A 24,809-nucleotide genomic window follows, 5' to 3' on the forward strand; every position below is an offset into this window, starting at 1 on the left:
GTCTAAATCACACCATATCGAAAGAGCTGACTTAATACCAGCTCTGTGTCTAAAGCAAACAAGAATTACGTTGGAGCCTTTCTGTGCAGGGTGCTGTTCTAATTAAACTTTAATAACAAAAGGCATTTAAAAGATGACTGCATGACCATATTTTATGCACGTCTGAACAACTGAAGTGTATTGAAGTTGGCATAAGTGTTTTAATGATTTCATACTGTTTGTTTAGATGAAGTAGATGAGTGCACTTTCTAACCTAGGAAGAATTAAACATTCAAATACCATGTGACCTATGGTTTATAGTAAATTTCTGTCATTAATAAAATGTAGAAAAATGTGTTTTGATCTGTGAACATTGTTTACCTAGTCTTTTAATAAAATGTTAAGATATGAACATAGCTTTTGTTTATTGATAGCTGTTAAAAAACTTCTCATTAAAACAAAACCCCTAAGATTAATTGCTAGTGTGAAGCCATTTAAACTTTGCGTTTTACTCTGTAGTATATTTATTTTGGGAGCTGACCATCTAATATTTATATTTTGAAGCAAAACAGAATATACTAGTGCTAGTCTTCAGTCTGAATTCAAAACAAGCGACTGAACTACATGTGATGCTCTGCTGCTTATGAAATGGTTATGAAATAGAAGAAAAGCCTGGTACATTATTTTCCTCTCCCTCCACGGCCAACTGTCATCATCCAGCCTGGAGGGAGTAAGGGGGTGGGTAGGGGCTAATTTTGTATTGCAATTTTTACTGTACACCGCTATGATCATTGCGGAATAGCAGTCTATAAATAAAACGTATTATTATTATTATTATTATTATTATTATTATTATTTTATTGTTAAAATCACTGTCCTGCATATGTAGTCCAGGAAGCTAGATTAAACAGAGCCTTGAACTTGATCAAGTAGGATTGTTTGTAAAAACAGAAACTGATGCTTCTGAGGCAGGTGTGAGTTCTGCTTGGTTCTTATAACATATTAGTTGATAACTAATGACTTAAAGGCACACAACAACAAAGCAGATCCTTTATTACACTCTAGAAGCACCATGATCATTCAGTCTATGTGCACTGGAGAATAATTATTGCTTAGAGACAAGGGACAGGTTTCTGAGCACAAGAATACAAACAGGGTTGCTTACTTGAAAACTAAGCCTTCATACAGTCCTACAAACATTCTGTGAAAGTAAGTAGATTATTGCACCACCTTTACTCCCGTGCTAGACATGGGATGAAAACTTAAATAGGTGGATTTTATTTCACACCCCCATGCCCAGGCAGTAGGCATCCTGTACCCAATCTGGGCTTCTCCCATACCTTTAAAGAACAGAATTTTCCTTTCATTTCAAACAACTTTTAAAAAAATTAGTTTTAATGGCAAATTATCATTCGCCATTCACCAGAGGCAGAGGCAAGGAAGTTGAATAAAGTGCCACAATGATATAACACCAAATTTTTTGAGTTTCCTGGTAGTTTCATACCTGATTATAATTATTGGTATCAATTTTGTTTTCTGGTGTGCATTGGCTTCATATTACTCATTGTGTTTCAGCTGATGAGATGTTAGCTTGATGGATTTTGCTAAAACTGTAAATGCTACCATATAAATTGAGCAGTTCAGCCCTGTATGAATGTGCTTTGATTCTTTGGGACAAATAAACAATGCATTGATTGTTCTTGGTAGCAACACTGCATACCTTTTCCCCCTTGTCCTTTGTATTTGTACAGTATAGCTCACAACTGCTGTGTATTACATAGCTTGCAGAGCAAAGCAGGCCTGTTCACTTGTCAGTTTTCTATCTCTGAGTGTTAGGCACAATAACTTTAGTGTCACAAGAGCCTACACATGGGCAGTTGATGGAGTTTCTCTGGAATGACAGTGGCGTCTACTAAAATCTGCAGGATAAGCAATTGCAAAAATGTCTTTCAGCTGCCAATTCTCAAAAATGTCATGTTGTGGCTGCTTTGCTAAATACCATGAATAACAGAATAGGGATGTAGGACTTGTTGAAATGTAAGGCAGCACTGCTTCTTCTAAATTGTGGCAGTAGCATATACACTATGGAAGTTTTTCAAAGAATTTTCAAAAGTAAAGAAAACCCCAATATTTCTTTTCTCAGTTATATGTTGAAAGGAAACTATTGTGAATGTCCAAGTTTATCTCTTGTCTGCTATCGTATGGTGCAGGAAGTACAACATCTCCCTGATTCTAACAAGTGTCAGGAAATTTATAGTTGACCCTCCATATTCACAGTTTCTCTATCCACAGATTCAACCATCCACATCTTGAAAATAGCAAACAGCAAACCAAAACAGCAAACCTTCATTTTGCCATTTTATATAAAGGACACAATTTTACTGCCCCGTTATATATAGTGGGGCTTGGTCAACCACAGATTTTAGTATCCAGGAAGAGTCCTGGAACCAAACCCAAGCCAATATCAAGGGCCCACCATATATATAAACTGACAGTCTGTGATGCAGAAGAAAGAACAAAGGTGACATTTTAGCTGTATTGACTACTTCAGGGGTTGGCAACCTCCGGCCCGCGGGCCGGATGCGGCCCGAGGAGGCCTGGCGACCGGCCCCTGGCTGCTGTTGCAGCCGCCGTGGCCGCCCGTCACGGCTTTTCGCCACTCTGGGCGCCGCCATTTTGGGCGGCAAAATGGCGGCAAAGTCTCGCGCAACCTTCCCCGAGGTCACGCGAGACTTCGCCGCCATTTTGGGCGAAAAAATGGCGGTGCCCATAGCAGCCTCTGGGGTTATGGGCGCCGCCATTTTTTCGCCCAAAATGGCGGCGAAGTCTCGCGCGACCTTGCCACCATTTTGTCGCCCAAAATGGCGGCGCCCAGAGCGGCGAAAAGCCGCGATGGGCGGTGGTGGCGGGCCTCTAGGAGGCCCGCTGCCGTCTCTGGGGCCCTCCAGGAGGGCTCCGAGGGCGGCAGGGGGCCTCTGGGGGGCCCGCTGCCGTCGCTGGGGCCCTCCAGCGCTGGCGGCCCCCCCAGCTTTTTTGCCGGTCTCTGATGGGGCCTGGGGCCCCGTCAGGGGCCAGCAAAGATGGGGAGGCCTGGCCCCTGGAGGGTGGAAGCTCCGCCCCGGCATGCGGCCCCGCCCCTGGAGGGTGGAAGCTCCACCCCCCGGCACACGGCCCTGCCCTGGAGGGTGGAAGCTCCACCCCCGGCACGCGGCTCACCCCGGAGGGTTGAAGCTCCACCCCCTGGCACGTGGCCCCACCCCGGAGGGTTGAAGCTCCACCCCCGGCTTTGGCCCCCCAGTCGCCTGAGGGACAGCAACCCCGCCCCCGGCTCAAAAAGGTTGCCTACCCCTGGACTACTTTATCATTTTGGTTTAGAATCCAAAACCATGTGAAGCATCTACTTCTTAAAACCATAGTAGTTGTAAGGATGAAAGAGGGAGAGGACACCTTTACTTAAGTGAGAAATGGTAATTAAGTAATGGTAATTTGTGGGGCATATTGATGTGTACAACGTCTGCATGATAAACATTAAATACATATGTTGAATGTTAGTGAGGAGATTCCCCTCAGACTTTCAAGTGCTTGTGGAAGAACTACTGTAAGTTTGGGCATTACTGTCCATAGGAGCAAAATAGAGCAACCAATATTAATGAAAGTATAACAGAAACAATGTTAGGTGTTTTGTTTGGTACTGTGATATCCAAGTGATTTCATTATCGGGCCACAGTGTAAGTATGTTTCTGTGTCAGAAGTTAATTGATTTAAGTGAGAGATGGCAGTTAATAATAATATAATTTTTTATTTATATTTCCCACCTCACCCATGGATTGAGGTGGGATTACATCAATAAAGCTGCATACACATACAAATAGATCAATAAAATACTGCTGTATAATACATAACTACAGTCAATAGAATAATAAAATTACTATTAATTGAATAAAAACTATTTTCTCATCTAGTCATTCAGTTCTAAACCTTCAGTAATCCAACAATCATAATGAGAAGTGGAGACATAGATTTTTCAATCCGGCAGACCCCATTGGATTGGGTGGGTAAGTTCGCCAGAAGAGCTACGTCTTAAGTGCCTTCTTAAAGGCAAAAAAGAGGATCCCAACAATTATTGTCCAGTTAGTCTGACATCTATACCAGGAAAGATTCTAGAGCAGATGATTAAACAGAGAGTCTGTGAACATTTAGAAGGCAATTCCATAATCACAAAGAGTTAACATGGGTTTCAGAGAAACAAGTCATGCCAGACAAATCTTATCTCTTTCTTTGATAAAATTACCAGCTTGGTAGATGAAGGGAATGCTGTGGATATACCGTATTTTCCGGCGTATAAGGCAACTCTTTACATCTGCCTTATGCGCTGAGTTTTGACCCCAGAGACAGGCGAATGGCATAGCCACTTCTCTGTCTCTGGGGTCCTTGCTGGGTCCTCTCCCAGTCAGCAGACGTTTGTGCCAGCTGGAGGGGACCTCTCTGGAGGCCTGAGGGAGGATCTGCGGCTGGGCTCTCTCGCTGCCATTGTTGCTGCAAAAGGTGGCAGTGGGGAAGCGGCTCCAGAGCCGGCCAGGCTGAGGAAGAGAGCCAGCCTCTTAATTCTCGCCGCTGCCAGAGATACTCCAATCCTCTAGCGGCTTCAGAAGTCCGCTGCCGCCGCCGCCACCACCCGGAATACTCCAGTCCTCCAGCGGCTTCTGCGGTGGACTTCTGAAGCTGCAGGAGGATCGGAGTATCCCAGGTGGCAGCGGCGGTGGCGAGAATTAAGGGGCCGTCTCTTTTCCTTGGCCCAGCCAGCTCTGGAGCCGCTTCCCTGCCACCGCCTTTTGCAGCAACAATGGCATCGAGAGAGCCCAGCCTCAGGCCTCCAGAGAGGCCCCCTCCAGCCGGCGCGAGACCCCCGCATAGGAGGCCAGAGACGCTGCCAGCGGGCAACTTGGGAGTCGTCTTATACCCCCAGTCACCTTATACGCCGGAAAATACGGTAGTATATCTTGATTTCAGTAAGGCCTTTGACAATGTTTCCCGTGATATTCTTTCAAACAAGCTTGTGAAATGTGGGCTAGACAAGGTAACTGTTACATGGATTTGCCGAACCCAAAGGGTGCTCAACAATGGCTCCTTTTCATCCTGGAGAGAAGTGACCAGTGGGGTCCCACAGGGCTCTGTCCTGGGCCAAGTGCTATTCAACATCTTTATCAATGACTTGGATGACAGAATTGGGGGCATACTTATCAAATTTGCAGATGACACCAAATTAGGAGGAGTAGCTAATACTACAGAGGACAGGATCAAAATTCAAAATGACCTGAATAATAATAATAATAATAATAATAATAAAAAATTTTATTTGTGTTTCCCCGCCTCTCCTGTAGGATCGAAGCAGGATTACAGACTAATTAAAAAACCATTATAAATAAACAATATCATAATAAAATCCAATAATACAAAAGCTCTAAAAACAATCATGCAGCATACATATCCGGGGTAGGCAAAAAATCGATGGTATCAAAAATTACAAACTTTATTCTTCAGGGGGGAAGGCTTGACAAAATAGGAAGGTTTTAAGACTCTTTTTAAAAGATTCCGGGGGGGTCACAAGACGGAGCTCATCGGGAAGACTATTCCAGATTCTTGGGGCAACAAATGAAAAGGCCATCTGGGATGTAACAACATACTTGGAAACTGGTATTTCCAACAGGTTCTTCCCGGATGTTCTAAGTGTGCGGGCTGGATTATATGGGGAGATGCGGTCCCTCAGGTAACACAGGCCCAAGCCATATAGGGCTTTAAAGGTAATAACCAACACCTTGTAATGTGTTCGGAAGCGAATAGGCAGCCAATGAAGATCTTTCAAAATAGGTGTTATATGGTCAGACCTAGACGCACCGGTGACCAATCTGGCTGCCATATTTTGTACCAGTTGAAGCTTCCAGGCTTGGTACAAGGGTAGCCCCATGTAGAGCGCACTACAGAAATCTAAGCGAGAGGTTACCAGAGCATGTACCACCGTTTCAAGGTCCCTTTGGCCCAGGTAGGGTCGCAGTTGGCGTATCAACCGAAGTTGATAGCAAGCACTTCTGACCATCGCATCTACTTGAGATGTCAATTGCAGGGACGAGTCCAGAAGTACTCCTAAACTGTGAACTTCGTCCTTCAGGGGAAGCGTGACCCCGTTCAGGACAGGTGGATAAATTTCCTTTCCTGGGCCTGGGGAACCTATCACCAGTACTTCCGTTTTCTCTGGATTCAGGCTGAGTTGGTTTTCCCACATCCAGCCCAATACTGACTCCAGGCAGGCATTCAGAGGAGAGACGCCATCCTTAGACACTGCATCAGTCGGAGACACAGAGGAGCATATTTGGATGTCATCAGCATACTGATAACACCGCGCCCCATGCCTCCAGATGATCTCTCCCAGCAGTTTCATGTAAATGTTAAACAAAGTGGGGGACAGAATCGCTCCCTGAGAGACACCAGATGTCAGTTCCCTCTTAGAGGAGCAAGTGTCCCCCAACTGCACCATCTGGAATCTACCCGAGAGGTAGGAACGGAAACACTGGAGCGCAGTGCCCCCGATACCCAAATCCCTCAGGCTTTCCAGAAGGATACCGTGGTCAATGGTATCGAAAGCCGCTGAGATGTCCAAAAGCACCAACAAGGTCACACTTCCCCTGTCGATGCCCAGACGGAGATCATCGACTAAGGCGACCATGGCAGTCTCAACTCCGTATCCCACTCTGAAGCCAGTTTGAAATGGGTCCAGATAATCGGTTTCATCCAAAACTGCTTGGAGTTGGAAGGCGACTGCTCTCTCAATCACCTTACCTAAAAATGTTCATTACCATGGGGTCTAGGGAGAGTTTCTTAAGCAATGGTTTAACTGTTGCTGATTTCAAGCTAGATGGAAATTTCCCGTCCCTGAATGATGCATTAATTATACGTTGCAATAATGATGTTACAGCATCACCACCCTGGGCGGTCAGCCAAGAAGGGCAGGGATCGAGAGAGCACGTCGTCTTCCTAACACTTCCAAGAAGCTTGTCCACTTCATCGGTATGAACAAACTCAAAATGATCCAGTTTAATAGAGTCCACAGAAGCTCTGGATACCTCTTCTATTGTTTCTGTTAAACTGCCAGCGTCGAGATCAGCCCTTATCCGAGAGATTTTATCTGCAAAGAAGTTGTTAAAATCATCACAGCAGGCCTTGGTTGGTTCCAAAATAGGGTTCAGAGTGGGAGGAAGCTGAGTCAACTCTCTCACAACCCTGAACAGCTCTGCTGGACGAGACTCTGCAGACACAATACGTGCAGCATAGAAAGAATTTTAAAGTATAGAAAGAAATTTAAAGTACTGCACTTGGGCGGAGAAATGAAATGCACAGATATAGGATGGGGGACACCTGGCTGAATGAAACTACATGTGAAAGGGATCTAGGAGTCCTAGTAGACCACAAGTTGAACATGAGTCACCAGTGCAATGCGGCAGCTAAAAAGGCCAATGCAATTTTAGGCTGCATCACTAAAAGTATAGTGTCTAGATCAAGAGAAGTAATAGTGCCACTGAATTCTGCTTTGGTCAGGTCCCACCTGGAATACTGTGTCCAGTTCTGGGCACCACAATTCAAAAAGGACATTGAGAAACTGGAGTGTGTCCAAAGGAGGGCGACTAAAATGGTGAAGGGTCTGGAAACCATGCCCTATGAGGAACCACCTAGGGAGCTAGGGATGTTTAACCTGTACATCAGAAGGTTAAGGAGTGATATGATAGCCCTGTTTAAATATTTGAAGGAATGTCATATTGAGGAGGTCTTTAAGCAGAGGCTGGATGGTTTTATTGCGGTCTCTTCCAACTCTACGATTCTCTGATAATAAGACAGATCTTTTCCGGTAAGCTGTTCCATAACTGAGGAGCCACAGCAGTGTACACTCTTTGGGAAGTTGTTTTTAGCCTGGAGAAGAGAAGGTTAAGGGGTGATATGATAGCTCTGTTTAAATACTTGAAGGGATGTCATATTGAGGAGGGACCTAACTTGTTTTCTACTGCTCCAGAGACTAGGACCCAGAGCAATGGATGCAAGCTACAGGAAAAGAGATTCCACCTCAACATTAGGAGGAACTTCCTGACAGTAAGGGCTGTTCGACAGTGGAACACACTCCCTCGGAGTGTAGTGGAGTCTCCTTCCATAGAGGTCTTTAAACAGAGGCTGAATGGTCATCTGGTGGGGATGCTTTGATTTAGATTTCCTGCATGGCAGGGGGTTGGACTGGATGGCCCTTGTGATCTCTTCCAACTCTGTGATTCTATGATTCTAGTCATGTAGTATTCTAGTACATTCTTCCCTGATGTTCTGAGAATGTGGGGCAGATTATGTAGGGAGAGGAGTTCTCACAAATCACTTGGGCCTGAGCCATGTAGGGCTTTAAAAGTAATAACCAACACCTTGTCTTGTGCCCAGAAACTAATCAGCAGCTAATGAAGTGATTTTAATATAGGTGTTATATGGTCAAACCTAGATGTGACCAATCTGGCTGCTGCATTTTGGACCAGTTGAAGCTTCCGAACTTGGTACAAGGGTAGCCCCATGTAGAGTGCATTAGGATCCAAGTTCTATGGAACCTGTTGGTGCATACAAGTTTTTACATCTGTTTCTGTGGAATCTTGAAAGAAAATCTTGACTAAAGAAAAGTTTTTAACAATTAACAAAAGTACAATTTAAAAACACTTTAATACAGAAGAGTTTACAATTCAGCTAATTGATAGTTATCGGTAAATACAATTAAGCTAACTTTGATTAAAAATGCAAGTTAAAACAGCATTAAAATATATTGAAAACATATAATATGTATTATATTATATATTATTATGATGGACACACCCTTTTCAGCTTTGGTCAGTTGCTGTAATTTAGTGTGGTTTAATGTGACATGCACAAGTTGAAATGAGCCTACACAAGGCCAAACTTTCAACTTCCAAGGAACTTAGAAATTACATCATTTCCATTGAACACTGAGGTACTTGGGAAGAGGCTTCTTATTATGAACTAAAAGGGTAATAAAGCCTTTGCTTTCATCGTCGATTACTTAGCTTTCCAGAATGTGATAGGATAAATTTAGAGTTGTACACCTCTCCACAACCAGGTTTCAGAGCATCATCAAGTTTGCAAAGCAGTCTTTGAAACATTAAAATCTTCTTTGGGGTATTTTTGTCACTGTGTGTGAACATTAACTAGTGTTCAAACTCCTGAGCAAAAAACAGATATAACTTTAAAAATATATTTGATGCTTCTATAATATGGGAAAGGTGGATAACATTGTTTAAATTTAATCAATATTTTTTAAAAATAAAAATGTTTTGAGCTGAAGAACTTACATTTCCAATCTAGGAAATATAAAGTCAATGATTTATGTCAGTAGAATTAAGTCTTTTCATGGAGCTTCAACTAGTCTTAAGTGTTTTGCACCACTGTTTTGATTTAGTTTTGTACCTTTGTAAGCCAAACAGTTGGTGCCTAATGCATTTCAGGGTGAGCTTCAGCTGTTTTGAACTGCTGTAACTATTATCAAGCATTATGCCTGATTATTTCCTGGCACAGTGATCTTAACAATTCTTGGTTTTTTTTTTAATGGATTCATTATACGGCAGTACAGCTCATGAGTACCACTCATAAAATATATAGTTTGGTTATCAAATAAATTAAAGTAAATTTTCTGACAGTCATCAAGTAGCCCTGTTTTATTATTGTTCTTATTTTTAAGTAAAAATTCAGTGAGATTGAATTTTGGGTGGCAAATACTAAATTCCTAATCTTAAGTAGATATTTAAATTTTCATTAAAGGAAGCACATAATAAAATGGCATTGCTGATTCTTAGATAATGCTGTGCTGTTTGGGAAAGACTTCACATTTTTTAATACATCCTATTTAAGAGCACGTGTCATTTATCTAACTACATGAAAATCAGAATGTTATTATTTGCCAACTATATATTAGTTTTAGAAACTAATCCAAATGGCCAACTGGTTTGATTTTTTCCCTAACAGCAAATGGACAACGAAGAGTAACAAATACTTTCTAGATGATCAATTTAGATATGTTCCCATTATTCAAATAATGTTTCTGGTTCAAAATAAAAGTTTTTGTAATCTGTCTTGTTGCTAAAACCAATGTTCATTTCCCCCCGTAGAAAAAAGCTAAAGGCCAGGTGTTATTCGACAAAGTGTGTGAACATCTCAACTTACTGGAGAAGGACTACTTTGGCTTGTTATTTCAAGACAACTCAGGCCAGAAGGTAAGCCCCAAAGTTTGTATCATGTTTTTAAAACTTGATTAGTAAACTTTGTGATCAAATGGAAATGGCATTTGTTTATGTGTTCAGTTTATATTCATCTTCCAACCTAGTACAGAACTTGACTGTTTTACACAAAATACAAGTCTGGTGACTCTAATATTTGGCTCTGATTGGTAATAAACATTTAATCTCTATTTTTAATTTTTATTTCTTATAATACTTTGAACTGAGCTGAAGTTTGTTACCAGTCTTCCTAACATGGCACTGAAGAGCAACTGAACCAGAAGTTGTAAAAAGTTACTTTTTTGGAGTGTAACTCCAAATGACTATGATGGCTAGGAGATCTCAGTGCTGTAGTCCAAAAAGGGAGCATTCTCAAGCTCTTGATATAAATGCAGCTAGAGAGTAGAACTAATGATCCACAGACTTGTTTTTGGTCTCTCCACCTCTTCTCCTTCATCTTCCATTAGTGCAGGAAGAAGATTAGAACTTGGTGGGTGTAATTAGAAAACCACAACCTCAACTTGCAGGTGGAAAAAAGTATAAGAGGGGGAGGGAGCTTTCAAGCCAGAGGTTTGTTATTATTCTTTCCTGCTCTTCCAAAACATGCTATAAATGCAGCCCTAGCCTCACGTCAGTGAAAGCCCCACGGATACTTGGGACACATTTCCTGTATTTTTCAGCTGCATGAAGTTACTTCAGCAATCTTGGGGAGTTGGGGACATATTATAATGCATACCTCTACTCTAGGTGATATTTTGAGGTGATTTCTTTCACCCTATTTAAAAAAAAATAGGAGATCTGACTTGGGTTGCACTTTGCCTATGCTTGCAATATTTGTTAGTTGAGTAGTGTGCATGAGAACAGAGACAAGGATGTGACAGTACTATTTCAATTCTTTACTTTTTTATATATATACCTGAGTTCTCCATGTCCCTATGCACAACATATACTGGGTCTGTGCCTGGGCATAGCTCTTTGTATATATTAAAAACCTTAAGAGAGTTTTACTGTGCATGCCCCAAAGACATGGTCCCACTGTTGCTTCTCATTTTAACTGGGTTCTGAAAGTTTGCTAAATATGTCCATCTTAGCTCAAGAATTGTGTGAAAACATCTCTTCTACCAGGACCAAGTATCTCATCATCTGTGAATTCCCTAATTTGGAATAAAGCCCACAGGAATTTTGGCATCAGCAACTACAGTGCTCAAACAGATCTCAAGCTCAATGTTTTCTGTGGCAAGACATCTCTTTAAGCTGAGCTGGTCTTTCAGTATGAAGAAGCGTAGGGCAGAATATCTTTTGTCTGAGCAAAAAAAAAAAACAAAAAACAACCAGCAAGAAGAGTCATTCTCTGAACAGTTGTTTGTACAGCCATTAGGATCTGGTACTTCGTTTATACCCTTAACTTAAAGATCATAAATCTAGGCAGTCTTGGTAACTGTACAGCAGTTTGCTATGGTTTGAACCATATGGATAGAAGCTTAAGGCTGTGAAACTTCATTTATTGCACTAGATTTCTTCCCACTGGAGTTTTTGTACTTTATTTATTTATTTGAAAACCTTGTTTTACAGAAGTTTCATGTGTGTTTGTGTGGTCTCTGAACCTCACACAAATGACTTTTTGCTGCTACGCAGAGATCCGATTAAATTTTTTTAGAACTGAGTAGCTTGGCAGTAACTCCACCCCCTCCCACATACTGTGCATGTCATAGAATCCCAAGTTACCATTCCTTGTGTTTCATTTTGTCCACTGAATGAGTTACTCCTCTCAGTGTGCTCTAAAATTGAATAATAATAATAATAATAATAATAATAATAATAGGATTTATTTATATGCCGCCCAATCACTGGGAATCCGGGCGGCTTACAACAGAAGAGATAATAGACGGTTCCCTGCACTCAGGCTTACAATCTAAAAAGACACGACACAAAAGGAGAAGGGAATGGTGGGGGGGAGGGAATCAGGTCCAGCATTCTTCTCTCCCTCTGAGGCCTGGACCAAGGCAGATGGACTGGAGGGAGGGCTCTTCTTCTTCAGGCTAGCCCTGGTGGAGCTGGGCCTGTCTGATCAACTCCCTCACAGGCCAGAAGATGACAGTTATGGAAGGAGGAGTCTCTTCTTCCAGGCTAGCCCTGATGGAGCTGGGCGTGCCTGGTCAACTCCCTCGCAGGCCGGAAGATGACAGTTATGGAGGGAGGAGTCTCTTCTTCCAGGCTAGCCCTGATGGAGCTGGGCCTGTCTGGTCACTCCCTCGCAGGCCAGAAGATGACAGTTATGAGTAGTGAGTAGTGTTTTCTTTATCTCTGTCTCCTTTAACATCTTATCTTTTGCCCTCCTTTGTCTTGCCTCTTTTCTTCTACTGTTGAGAAAAAGAAAAAGAAAAGAAAATCTTCCACTTTACTTCACAAGTCTTCTCCCTTTCCGTCCTATGGCCTCTACTCTGCTCAAATGCTGCTCCACCTGTGGACGCAAAGTTTCCTGGTCTGACACTTATTCTGAGTGTCCGTATTGTCTAGGAGAGGGACATATTACCCAGCATTGTTCAATTTGCCAGGGTTTTACTACCCAAGCCATTAAAAATGGAACTTCTTGCCCAAAGGTTCACCTTTGGGAGATGTCTGTCCGGGTTTCAAAGCAAGCATCACTTCATAAATTGCTTTTTACTGCTTTTATGACTGTCACTAACTACAAGAAGAGTCAAAACTGTCTTCTACTCCAGTGATTTTGGGACCACCAACTCTGATATCTTTGGTATTGTCAACTGCAGTGTCTCATTCAGATACTCCGGCTACTTCTATTACCACCCCACTGTCTATTGTAGTATCAGTGGCTGGGGTGTCATTTCCGATGGCTATTGCTGCTCATTGTCCTGCAAAGAATTTTAGACTTGAGTCAGCATTGATTTTAACTGTTCCAGAAAAGCTAGCACAAAACAGGCATCATTGCTCTGAAGAACCAGGATCAGTTTTGGAACCAAAAGAGGAGTTTATTGTATTGACTTTGCTTCTGCAATAGACGTGGCATGTAACTTTAAGAAAGTGGATCGCCGGGGAGTATGCAGCCCATTTGCGATTTGGACTTCTGCCTCTTCTTTTCAAGAGTCGGAAAATCCCTGGTGATGGGAAAATGCGATAAGATCTGCCTTCTGAAAGTTACATCGCACTTCTATTGCAGGAGCAAAGCCTATAATGCAATAAACCAGGGGTAGGCAACCTTTTTGACCCGGGGACCGGGTTGCTGTCCCTCAGACAACTCGGGGGGCCGAAGCCAAATAAATAAATAAATAAATAATTTAAAAAAATTAATTAAATAAATAAACCGGGACAAATGTAGGACAAAAATTTAAAATGGAGGACACTTTTTAATTAAAAAAACAACTGAGGACACGCAAAAAAATCTGCTGGTTTTTTTAAAAAATGTTAATATAAATGCATGTTTCTGAGGCTTCTATAGACAATTGCTCCCCCTTGCTTCCCCTTGTTTCCCCTTGCCCCCCTTTGCCCCCACTTTCTCCCCCTTGCCCCCACTTGCTTCCCTTGCTCCCCTTACCCGCGCGCCTGCGCCGAAGGCCAGAGGCCCCGGCGACAATCTGCAGCAGGGCCAGGCTGGGGCCAGTCCCTAGGCCTTGGCGGGCCGCATGCGGCCCACGGGCCATAGGTTGCCGACCCCTGCAATAAACTCTCAAGAAGGCAAAGCAGGCCAGAAAGCCTCTGAATTGTCTTTCCCAATACCAGCAACTTAGCCTGCTGAGTCAGCATCTAATAAACAGATTCATACTGTGTCAGTTCCAACAGTTTTCTGAGAAAGGTGAACCTATTCTGGCCTCCACATTTGGACCAGCAAGAGCTTTCCCCTCCATGTCAATAAGTGCAATTGTCTTCTTCGAGAGGTCACCTGTATCCTCACACAAACCCAACCTGCTCCTCTCTTTCAGGTCCCTTCTAATCTCTTTCGGCTGACTAGGAAACTGAGAATGGTAGCTTTGTGGGTTAGGACATACATGGTATGCGGGAGGGGAGGGGGTTTCCGCCAAGCTACTCAGCTCTGCAACATTCTGTTGAAGTCTCTAAAGGCAGAAAAAACCCATTTCCACAGAACCACAGTTACAGGTAAGCAACCTGTTCTTGTCGTTACATCCAAACTAGACCATTTTCTAATCAGCACAGATGATAAACAAGGCATGAGTCACATAGTTGGGTTATAGACCGCCATAAGGGACGTCATTAGGACGTCCCATTTTGAAAAAGGGGTGTCTCTTCCAGACACCCCTTACCCTGTTACAGACAGAGTCCGTAACAAGTGGCGGCGGCCGTTCCACACGGCCGCCGCCATTTTGACGTAACAGACACTCTGCATCCGCACATCGCGGCCCGGAAGTGACACCGTGAGTGCGTGCTTTGGCACTTGCAGTGTCTCTTCCAGGTTGCTGGAATCGCGCTCCTTCTTTGCAGCGCAGAGGAGTTGCGCGGTTTGGCTGCTGTGACTCTTCCGTGCTGCAACCGGCAGCGGCCCGAGACCGCCCCTTTTGGGCGGTCTGTAACGGGCCATTGTCTTCTGTTCTTATGAAAAGCCCATTCCAGCAATAGTTGTATCTCTTCTCTTGCTCAGAACGAAAATTCTGAAACCACTCCCTCTTCTTTATTTCATTATTTTTCTTTATAGCAATTTCGCTCTCACCATAGCTTGCAAAAAGAAACAGCTTTAAATAATATTTATGTCACTAATTATGTACCTTCTGAATACACTTGAAGTCTAGGAAAAAGACATATGTTGTTGCATTTCTTCTCTTCCTTACCATGGTTCACATTACTTTTTAAGCATCCCACAGAATAACACACATTATCTTCTGAAAATCACTACTTAAGAACTCCACACATATTGTATAGATGAGTTCTGTCAGTATTACTTCCTCTTCTTTCCCCCACCCCTCTAAAAAGATTATGATGGAATTGTGTTCTCTCATCTTGGCATCCACACAGCCTGATTAATTTTTTCCTGCTGCAGTCACTGCCTGCTCAGATTAAAATTACCTACAGCCTAGTAAGTGCTAAACTGCATGATGTATGCTTTCTCATTCTTGTACACTCATCACAGTCACCCATGTGCAATGCAGCTGTTGTGCTAGACTGCAGCTGTGGGATGTAACAACTGGATGCCATGTTCTCTCCACAACACTAGACCTGTTTTGTAATGCAGCAACAGGAAGCTATGGGTAGGAGAGTAAATCAACATTTCCATATAAAGGGAATGAATTGTAAATTGTAGTTCAGACCCACTTCATTTTGTCATTGTACTGTAATAGCTACATTCTTTTGGGTTGGTTTTGTTAATAGTAAGCACAATTATTTATTCCTAAGTATGCATGTTTAAAATGCCATAATGATGTCAGCTAATATTGCATCTGCATCAGTCTACACTTACTTCATTCTGAATTGGGGCAAGGAATGCTTCATTCCTCAATTGAAGTAGCAAAACATCTGAATATTTATCAAGAAAGTATCTAAGGCACACTGCGGATAGTTCCGTGCTTTTTTGAAACTTTTAAATAGATGTTTTTAATACGATTGATTGGTTTTTTTTTATTGTTATGCTGTCCATTGTTCTGGCTCTGTTTTCTTTTGGCTTAGATGGTGATGGGTCCTATATTGGGAGAAAGACAGGATATAAATAAAATAAAAGCATGATTATAATTAAAATTAGATTGAAACATTCTGTAGGAGCCCAGCTGCTTCACAGAGGCTTTTCCTTTGAAAATTGTGTTCTTCATGATCCTTTTGACTCACTTTGTGCCTGTTTAGCTCATCTTCAGAAATGTATAGAGCAAAGCAATCTTTTGAAGGTACTCCTGCCCCATCCGTACTGCACATGCTTCAGGCACTTCCCATTCAAGCCGCTTTATTTATCTTTTGTTAATTCCAGCAGCACCTGAATGAGCTTCTTCTAAGAACATAAACTGAACATGTTAAATTATCCAGTTTCCTTCTTTTTTTGGTGTTTATTTCATTTATTTTCCTTACCTTATACTGCATTTCTGTATTTTTTCCCTATTTCATTTATTATATTTTCTTTGTCAGAAGAACTTCTCCCCAACCATTCATGAGCATATAGCATTGGTGGGCTTCTTTAACATGCACTATCAATGCAGGAAGAAAATTCCCTAAACTGACAAGCAGATTGTCTGCCCTGAGGGAAATCATGGAATGAATGTGTGTGCGCAGAACAAGCTGCAGTATTTGTAAGGATAGAAATGAGAAGGAAAGGACAGAAGAAACTATTTGTCCAACTTCACCATCAGGTGTTGGTCACTTGTCCTCAGTGTGGCTCAAACTTTTCCATCCCAGTTAGGGAAGAAAACACCTTTGTGATGGAATGTGGCCACTCTTAACCAAATCACAGCTTCCCAGTCCACTTACTCTGGCAAAGCTTGATCTTCCCTTAGTCTTGTTGGCTCTCAGCCCAAAAGAAAATCCTCCTGCAAAAACAGAGAACCCAGCTGTTAGGTATAAAGGTGGGCAAAGACCTGTCCCCCCTTCCTCTACTAACAGCAAACAGCCTAAAGCACACACAGAGACAATAATGAGCCAACCCTTGTGGATGGCTCAAAACTTTCCAGCCCACAAGGTTCAGGACCCCTTTTCCATTCCACTCCTCTCCCACCAAGAAGACAGGGAAAGGACAAATCTACACAGGCAAGAGAGACAGAGACCCAGCCTCTCCCTTGTGTACCTGGGAGCACCCAGTACCTCCTCCTCTCCTTTAGAAGTTGGAGGGGAAAAAAGAATCCAAACCTGCTGTCTGCTTCGAAGGAGTTCACCCCCCTTTCCCTTGCCCAACCACAGATCCACACGGGTATAGAAAAGAATTCCCTTCTCAGAAAAACAAAGCCCTCGCCAGCTTGTCAAGAAATCCCCATGCTAAGAGGACAGACCCAACACTAAAATTTCCCACTTCACAGGCTTCCTTCCCACCCTTAGGCAGGTGAAAGAGAGAGAGAGACAAAGAATCCACCACTTTTCTTTAAAGTATCTAGCCAAAACTATAACTCCCAAGTCCATAAAACACCGCTGCCTACCATGTGATGATCCCCAAGGGCCAAGAACAGGGTGTTGTTTGGCCGTTTGGACCTCAGGGATCATCACATGGTGGCAGTGGTGGGATCATCACAACAGTGAAGAAGTTGGGCTTCCATCCTCTCCAATGAGTTCTTCAAATTATAAATCTTCTTGATACCACCTCATGATGGCCTTACAACCCTGGTGGTTCACATCAGCATAAGTCAGCAGCATTTCCATCTTCTTTCTCTTCTAAGAAAAGTTCTGCAGCCTACAAGTGTAGGCCTCAATACCTTAAGAAGTGGCAGCAGGAGTCATCGAAATATCATCTCTGACTTTCTGTAGTATGATGACCTTGCTACTAGTCTACCACCATGTCATATGGCATCATTCAACGACAGGCCCAGGGTCTTTGACATTGACAAGCCAGGTGAATGTGGCGGTCAGGAGTGCCTGTTACCAGCTTCAGCTGATACGTTAGCTGCGCCCTTTCCTGGAAGTAAGGGACCTGGAAACTGTAGTACATGCACTGGTAACTTCACGACTCGATTTCTGTAATGTGCTCTACATGGGGCTACCCTTGTGCCTAGTCTAGAAACTTCAATTAGTATAAAACATGGCAGCCAGGTTAGTCACCGGAAAATCTAGGAATGACTGGATAACACGGTTCTAAAGTCACTGGCTGCCTATTAGTTTCCGGGTGCAGTACAAGGTGTTGGTTATTACCTTTAAGGCCGCTACATGGCTTGGGTCTAACCTATTTAAGGGATCGCTTACTTCCATACAATCCACCCCACACACTCTGGTCCTCTGGGAATTTATTGCAGCCTTTAAAGACCAGATTAACTTCACCTCCCACAGGACCTTTTCTGCATCTGCTCCCAAGCTATGGAACGGTCTGCCGGAGGAGATCTGTCAAATTACCAACTTGCTGTCAAGACCGAATAAATTCCCTGGCCACAGAATGATTACCCCTTCACACCATGTATTTACTACCACCCTGCCTATGTTTATCATTTTTTATAAATTTATTTTAAAACTCTTTTAATTGTAATTATATTTAATTCTTTTTTAAGGGGGGAGGGAGATTGTAATTTTATGTATTATATTGTATGTGGACGTTTTAGTGTGAGCCGCTCTGATTGCTACAGAAGAGCAGGATATAAATCAAAGTTTATTTATAGTATTATTATTTATACATTTTTAGGAGGGCTAGACAATAGAATTCTGGAGTCTCAAGGAGTCTGTTGCATAAGTTGCCCACACTGTTGCAACAGAAAAGTACTGTTGAGCCTGTCACTGTCTCCCAGCTATATTGGGGAGTCTTCTCCCATTTCATTGTCACCAAGAAGAATGGAGGATTGCGTTCCATCCTGGACCTTTGACACATCAACTTTTGCATATGACTGAGACATTTCAGAATGGCTATGCTTAATTGCATCTTTCCCCTGATGCAGGAGGGTGATGGTCAAAACTTTTCTGAGGGGATTCACCAGTGTTAATCCTCCATTTCTGTCCTCAATCCATCTTGGAGTCTTGCACTTGTCCTGTAGCAGATGAGAATTAATTCCTTTGAAACTTTTGCCACTTGCAGTATAAGATTGTTGATACAGAAGATGGCCATCCTAGTTGTAGGATAACTAGTTAGCTAGGTGAACTTCTGTGTGATGCCCCTCTTTTTTACAGTTCCACTCAGACAAAATCATATGAAGACTCTTCAGATAATCGCCTTTTACTTAAACTAGTACAGTATCACTGTTCCATCTTCCTTAGGACATATGCCTTTGCATGTTTTATCCTATACTTGCAAGTGGGAGGAATGAACATTGCTTCCCAGCTGGGAGAAGAATATTGGGCTTCTGCAGGAATCATACAGAAACTTTTAGGACGTAATAAAAACTGTGCTGTGAAACCAAAAGAAATGGGGTGTTGGATCTTGTTCCAATACATCTCTAAATGTGTTACAAGCACCATCATACCTAACAAGGAAAATGTTACTCATGCAAGTTAAAGGATATTCTGTGAGAACAATTGCAGTGTCCTCAGCTTTTCTAGCAGGTGTACCCTGACATATGGTGTGTTAAACAGCTACATTTGTAAAATACTACAGACTTAATGTCAGGGTTCAGGCAGCTACTTCATTTGGATATGGTTTTTTAGAAAATTCTCAAACATGGCACTTGCACCATCCAGGTACACAGCTTGCTAGTCTCACATATTTGTGGGTCACAAAAACCACAAAGAAGAACAGTTGGTTATGTGTAATTGTACAGTAGTTCTTCAAATAGAAGCATAGAATCATAGGGAAGGGCGGACTGTATATAATACTGATTCAGCAGACAAGAACTAAGGATTTTAGTGTTGGAACTAACTGGAGAATGCACAGTAAGGATGTGAAGGGTGGGGATTACAAGCAAAAGACCACCCATAAGGTCACCTAAAATAGACTGAGCACATCCAGTTCACAAAACTTGGTAAACTTAAAAGATTTTATGAAGTGTGAAATGTTTTGGTATGAAATTTCTGCTTTAGTCACAAATAAGAGTAAAATGCCAGGATTGTAGATCCAAAGAAAAATGGGAAGAGACAATAATTAGTAATTAGCACTTGTACTAAACAGTGAAATCAGACCTCATAAATAAACATATCCCATTTCACTTCCTCCTTCTCAGTGATATCAGGTTGCAACGGATTATTAAAAGAAATCAGTTTTAAAAAGGTAAAAACCACCTTCTTAATATTTCAACTTTTGAGACTTTGTTCATTTACCTCAGAGAAGACTTCTCTGTTGGCAGCTGAAAGAAGCCTTCAAAGGAAAAAGATTCAGAAAGCAATTTTTGTTTATTGTCTGATACCTGATACTAACATGAAAGAAGAATCATAGTGATTTCCCAGCAGACAGGGTCCTAACCTCCTGTATTTTGAGTTAAGCTCCTTCTATTCACTCTTGTAGGCAGGGACAATAAATGAAAGACCGGCCCCTATATAGGAAGGAGCTAATGCCCCTGGGCCTCAGTCTTGTTCCTGCCTACGCTCCCAGCAGGATGTGTCTCTTCAAGCCAGTGAAGTTTTTCCTTTCTCCAAAAGCGGTTTGAGTTTTCTTGGCCTTCCCTTCTTCTCCTCTCTCTTGTCTTTCCCCCCTTCCTTGGTGGTGGCTATGGCAGAGGACCCCAAGAGCACTGGCTAAGGGTCATCCTTAGCTCAGGCTTCCCTAGCTCAGGGTCTGCCAGCTCAACAGAGAGAGACGGCTTCAGAGGGAGACCCATTGGGATGTGTTTGCTGTTGCTCTGCAGCTTCTTCACTACAGCCACTTCAGTCCTTTTCTTCTCTTCGTTTCTCTTGCTGCCTTGGAAGCATGAAGAAAGACTTAATATGGTAAGAGCTCCCAGGATTGGAGAAAGGTCTTGGCTTTGCCAATGACTCTCCCTCTCCTCCAAAGCTGCCCCCTTTCATGGTGGGAGCACAGGAGATTTCTGCAAACAGCATTGCAGCACATGGGAGCCGTGGGAACAGATGCTGAGGGGTATCCCCTCCATGTCTCTGTTTCTCCACATCACCTCTGCCCAGCCTGTTTAAGGCCAGGGATCAGTGAGGAAACTGGCCAGAAGTCATGGAAACTTCCCTTCTCAGCATCCCTCCGTAGCCCATTTGGGCCAGAGTTCAGAGGACAGGCCAGCCAAAAGCCATGGCAAAGGATTTCTCTGCATCACCCCTGCACAGCCTGAAACAGGGCCAAGGTCAGAGAGGCAAGCCAGCCAGAAGACACAGGAAAAGGGTGAGTACCAGGGGCCCTCTCTCTCCAGCCACCAAAGAACCTTTGCCAGATCTAATGCCCTTGCTCAGGGCAGGCATTGCCATGAGGCCTCTGCCATGGCCATTGCAGGCACTATGCCTAGCATAAGGTTTGGGACTCTGCCAGGAAGGCAGATGGGGGCATAAACCCTTGGTCTCCCCCTTCCTTCCCATCTCTGGCCCCAATGGCACCCAGGACCCCAACAGGTGTGGGGGATCCTTTTGCAGACTGGGAAACACATGGTGGTGTTGCCAGGGCTCCTGCACATTTCTTTTGAATTCTTATAATGAGATGGTGTGTAAGGAAGCAGAGGACTCCTCCTCTATGTTGTACAGCCGCATGGCTGTAAAGGAAGCTGGACTTGGCCCAGCAGGAGCTGAAGCTTCCAACTCTAAAATGGTCTATTTTGGCTGCCACAGAGCATCCCACAAAAAGCACAAAATGGCTTCATGTCCTCCCCAGAGAGAGCATGGCCTCTGCCACCCACTTCTAAACAGAGGCTGGAGGGCCATCTATCGAGTATGCTTTGATTGAGAGTTCCTGCATGGCAGAATGGGGTTGGACTGGATGACCCTTGGGGTCTCTTCCAACCCAAGGATCCTATGAGAGAGCACGTGGAAACAAATCCTCCTGTGTTCCCTCCCCAAAAATTACAACAACAAAAAGAGGGAAACCACTTGTGGGTATCATGGATGGAGAGTTCCCTTCACCCCCAATTGTGTTTGGCTGCCCCAAACTGTGGCACTCTTGAGAGAGCAGCTTGAGCGCTTGGCCTCTCCTTTCTATCAGAGATTATCCTTTCTCAGGATACAGACATACCTCAGGTAAATGTGGAGCCATGTCTCGCACAGCAGCCCCTCTGCCCTTCCCAGCTACCTATGCAAGTGGGAAGGGAGTTGAGGACCAAGCCAGCTTCTATAATGCAGCCAGGTTACTATAAACTGCCTGAGATTAAAAGGGCTAAGCTGTAAACCCCAGCTTGAAGTTGGGGCTGTCTCAAACATAAATAAAACAAAATGACCTGTGAGTATCAGGGCTACACTACAGGCCATATGCAGCTATCTACCCATGGTTACAAATGGAGTTCAATCACTGCTAACTTAAGAGCAGTTTCCTCAGTGCCTGGAATAAGCTACTGCCCAGGCAGCCTCCCTTGATGGGGCAAAGCAAGGAGGGGAGAGCCCCCACAGTAACAGGTCTGGGGGCTCAGATTTACAAGAGATACTGGTTAACATTTTCTGGTGTTCATTTTATTACTGTTAGCCCATGAGGTTTGAGTGTGCTGTTTCTGCTCACCCCCCTCTCCTTTTTCCAGGCCAGAGAAGATGCCTGGAAACTAATTCAACAAGGGAAGGGGCTAGCCATAAGCCAACATGATGTCTTTTCTTCCTTCCTCATGGGCCTCCATCCTTGTCTCCATTAAGGCCAGAGCCTTTTTGCCTTAGCTGGAACAGTCTAAGACATAAGATGAACACATGGTTCTACCTCCTTTGTGCAAACTGTTATCAGCCATAGCACTTCTCATTAAGAGCATAAGCTTTAACAATACAGATTCATTTAAATGCTAATAAACAGGGTGACTCAAGCAAGGAGAAGGCCTCTGGTCACTCAGCAGACCTCTAATGCTTACATGCATTGAGGATCTTTGGTAAAAACATCTCATATGAGGTGATAGATATATTGGATTAAGGTGACCAACCAAGCTCCATTTTAGTGGCAAAAGGGTTATGTTCCTGTTATAAAACACAGGGAACCTCAGTCAGCTAGCCTCAGAAGAGGTGGCTCCCCTTGCCTTCCCTTCTTTCATAGGAGAGATGTCTGTTAAAGGGAAGAAACTAAAAAATACAGTTTCTTCCATGAGATGGTTCTCACTAATACAGGGGGTTAAGAAAAATTCTTATCAAAAACAAACAGCCTCCTCTCCATTGGGGGGGGGGGGGAGGAGAAGAAACCCCCCCTTCCTCCATGAGTGTTTTAAAACAATATAATCAGGTTTTTCTGCTAAGGGGTTGCTTCAAATCCCATTCAGACATCCTACAGAGCCCTGAGGGGTCTGCCACAAAGATCACAATTACCTCTTACCTTGTCTAGATAGTTGCATTTTAAATAAGAATGCCTGCTGATGGGCTTGCCATTCAACTGCTCCTTGCCTTGGATAGGCCTATTGTAACAAGGTCTATCATGCATATGATGAGTTGGGCTCAAGGCCATGGAGGTTCATGCTGCCAATCTCTTTCTATTAGTGGTCTCAGGGTGCTACAAGATTCCTTTGCATACTGTTGGACATGCTTTGATTGCGATTTCCTGCATGGCAGGGGGTTGGACTTAATGGCCCTTGTGGTCTCATCCAACTCCATGATTCTATGATTTTATTGTTATAAGGTTAACTGCTGTGTGGGTGAGTGTCTTATCCCTGAGTGGGTTTTCATGCCAAGGTCTGGTCCAAACAACACCATTGTCCACTGCCTTCTGAGGCTGGAAAAATGGACTTCTTAGTGCCTATGCCTTGTTTTCTGCTAGCACATGTGCTCAGATATATATATATTTCCCCCCCCCCCAAAAAAAAAAAAACCCAAGAAAATCAAACTGTGATTTTACTATTTTATACAGGAGACTCCATTTTACTATGCCATTATATTTTATGTGACTTGCTCTTCCATGGATTTGGTATCCATGCAAAGTCCTGAATCCAACTTCAGTACATATCGAGGGCCCACTATACTATTTAAAATTTAGGTTTGTTTTCCTTTGACAGATCCTTTTTGTGGAGAAAGTTCTCGCCTCGAAATGAGATACCAGAGGGCTATCCTTGCTAAGCCCTCTGTTCCCATTTCATGACTCCTTAATCAGCAGTTCATTCAGCCGGGAGACCCCTCAGCCTTCATACAGGTTGATGATAGTCTGCTACATGGAGTTGGGGTGATTTTTGAAGCCTCTAGACAAGTTCATCCTCAGATGGAATCAGACTTAATTCTGACCACAGGCCCTGTTAACACAGAGTGCATCCATACTTCTGCATGGACTCACCAATGTCTGTGAGATAAAGGTTAATCCAGTGTCTCCCTTGCCTAATCATGGAATTAGTCTTATTTACACAGGTTCACAGATGTTCCAGTAAAGAACTGCACATTGTTTTGAAATATTAGTTGGAGGTCAGACATTAACATTCCTCTTTCAGAGTGGTAAGTCTTTATTGCGACACGTAAAATCATCTTAATTATCACCTTCATTGCTATAACCAGTTGACAAGGTGATCAGTGATTGGGTGGAAGCAGCAATAGGTCCAGATTAGATCAAGTTCTATTCTGATTGATCACATAATCCACCTTTTAGACAAGTTCTCATCGACTGCTTCAGGTTTTCAGTGGCTGACCTGCTATAGTCCATCCAAGATGACATTAAAAAGGGACTTAGACCCAACATGGTTATAAGGCAGGTATCTGCCATCACGTCGGTTCTGCTCCATAAGAGAGCAGCTAGAATGGCGGCCAGCCTCACATTAAGAGGCTATTGAGGGGAGTTTCCATCAGGGCAAGCTCACCAGATATTGTTTTCCATCTTGGGACGTGAACACGGTCTTAAAGGCGCTGATGGTTGGGCCGATCAAGTCCCTTCGGGAGGCCTCCCTCAAGGTCATCTTCCTCATGGCCATTACCTCCATCAGATGGGTGTCAGAGCTGGGG

The 24,809-nt window shown here is 43.2% G+C and overlaps 1 protein-coding gene across 12 annotated transcripts in view; it reads left to right on the forward strand.

Annotated features, from left to right (window-relative positions):
• LOC149311114 (band 4.1-like protein 2) overlaps positions 1–24,809 on the forward strand; it is a 139,072-nt gene that overhangs the window by 51,054 nt on the left and 63,209 nt on the right. For all 12 annotated transcript variants that reach the window (XM_089530378.1, XM_089530379.1, XM_089530381.1 and 9 more), the window contains exon 4: positions 10,173–10,277. In XM_089530378.1, the coding sequence (XP_089386504.1) occupies positions 10,173–10,277 (105 nt within the window). The remainder of the gene's footprint in view (positions 1–10,172; positions 10,278–24,809) is intronic.

Source organism: Sceloporus occidentalis, unplaced genomic scaffold (genome assembly GCF_023333645.1).
Source record: "Sceloporus occidentalis isolate IW3139 unplaced genomic scaffold, rSceOcc1.0.p SCAF_6, whole genome shotgun sequence".
NCBI classification, from domain to species: domain Eukaryota; kingdom Metazoa; phylum Chordata; class Lepidosauria; order Squamata; family Phrynosomatidae; genus Sceloporus; species Sceloporus occidentalis.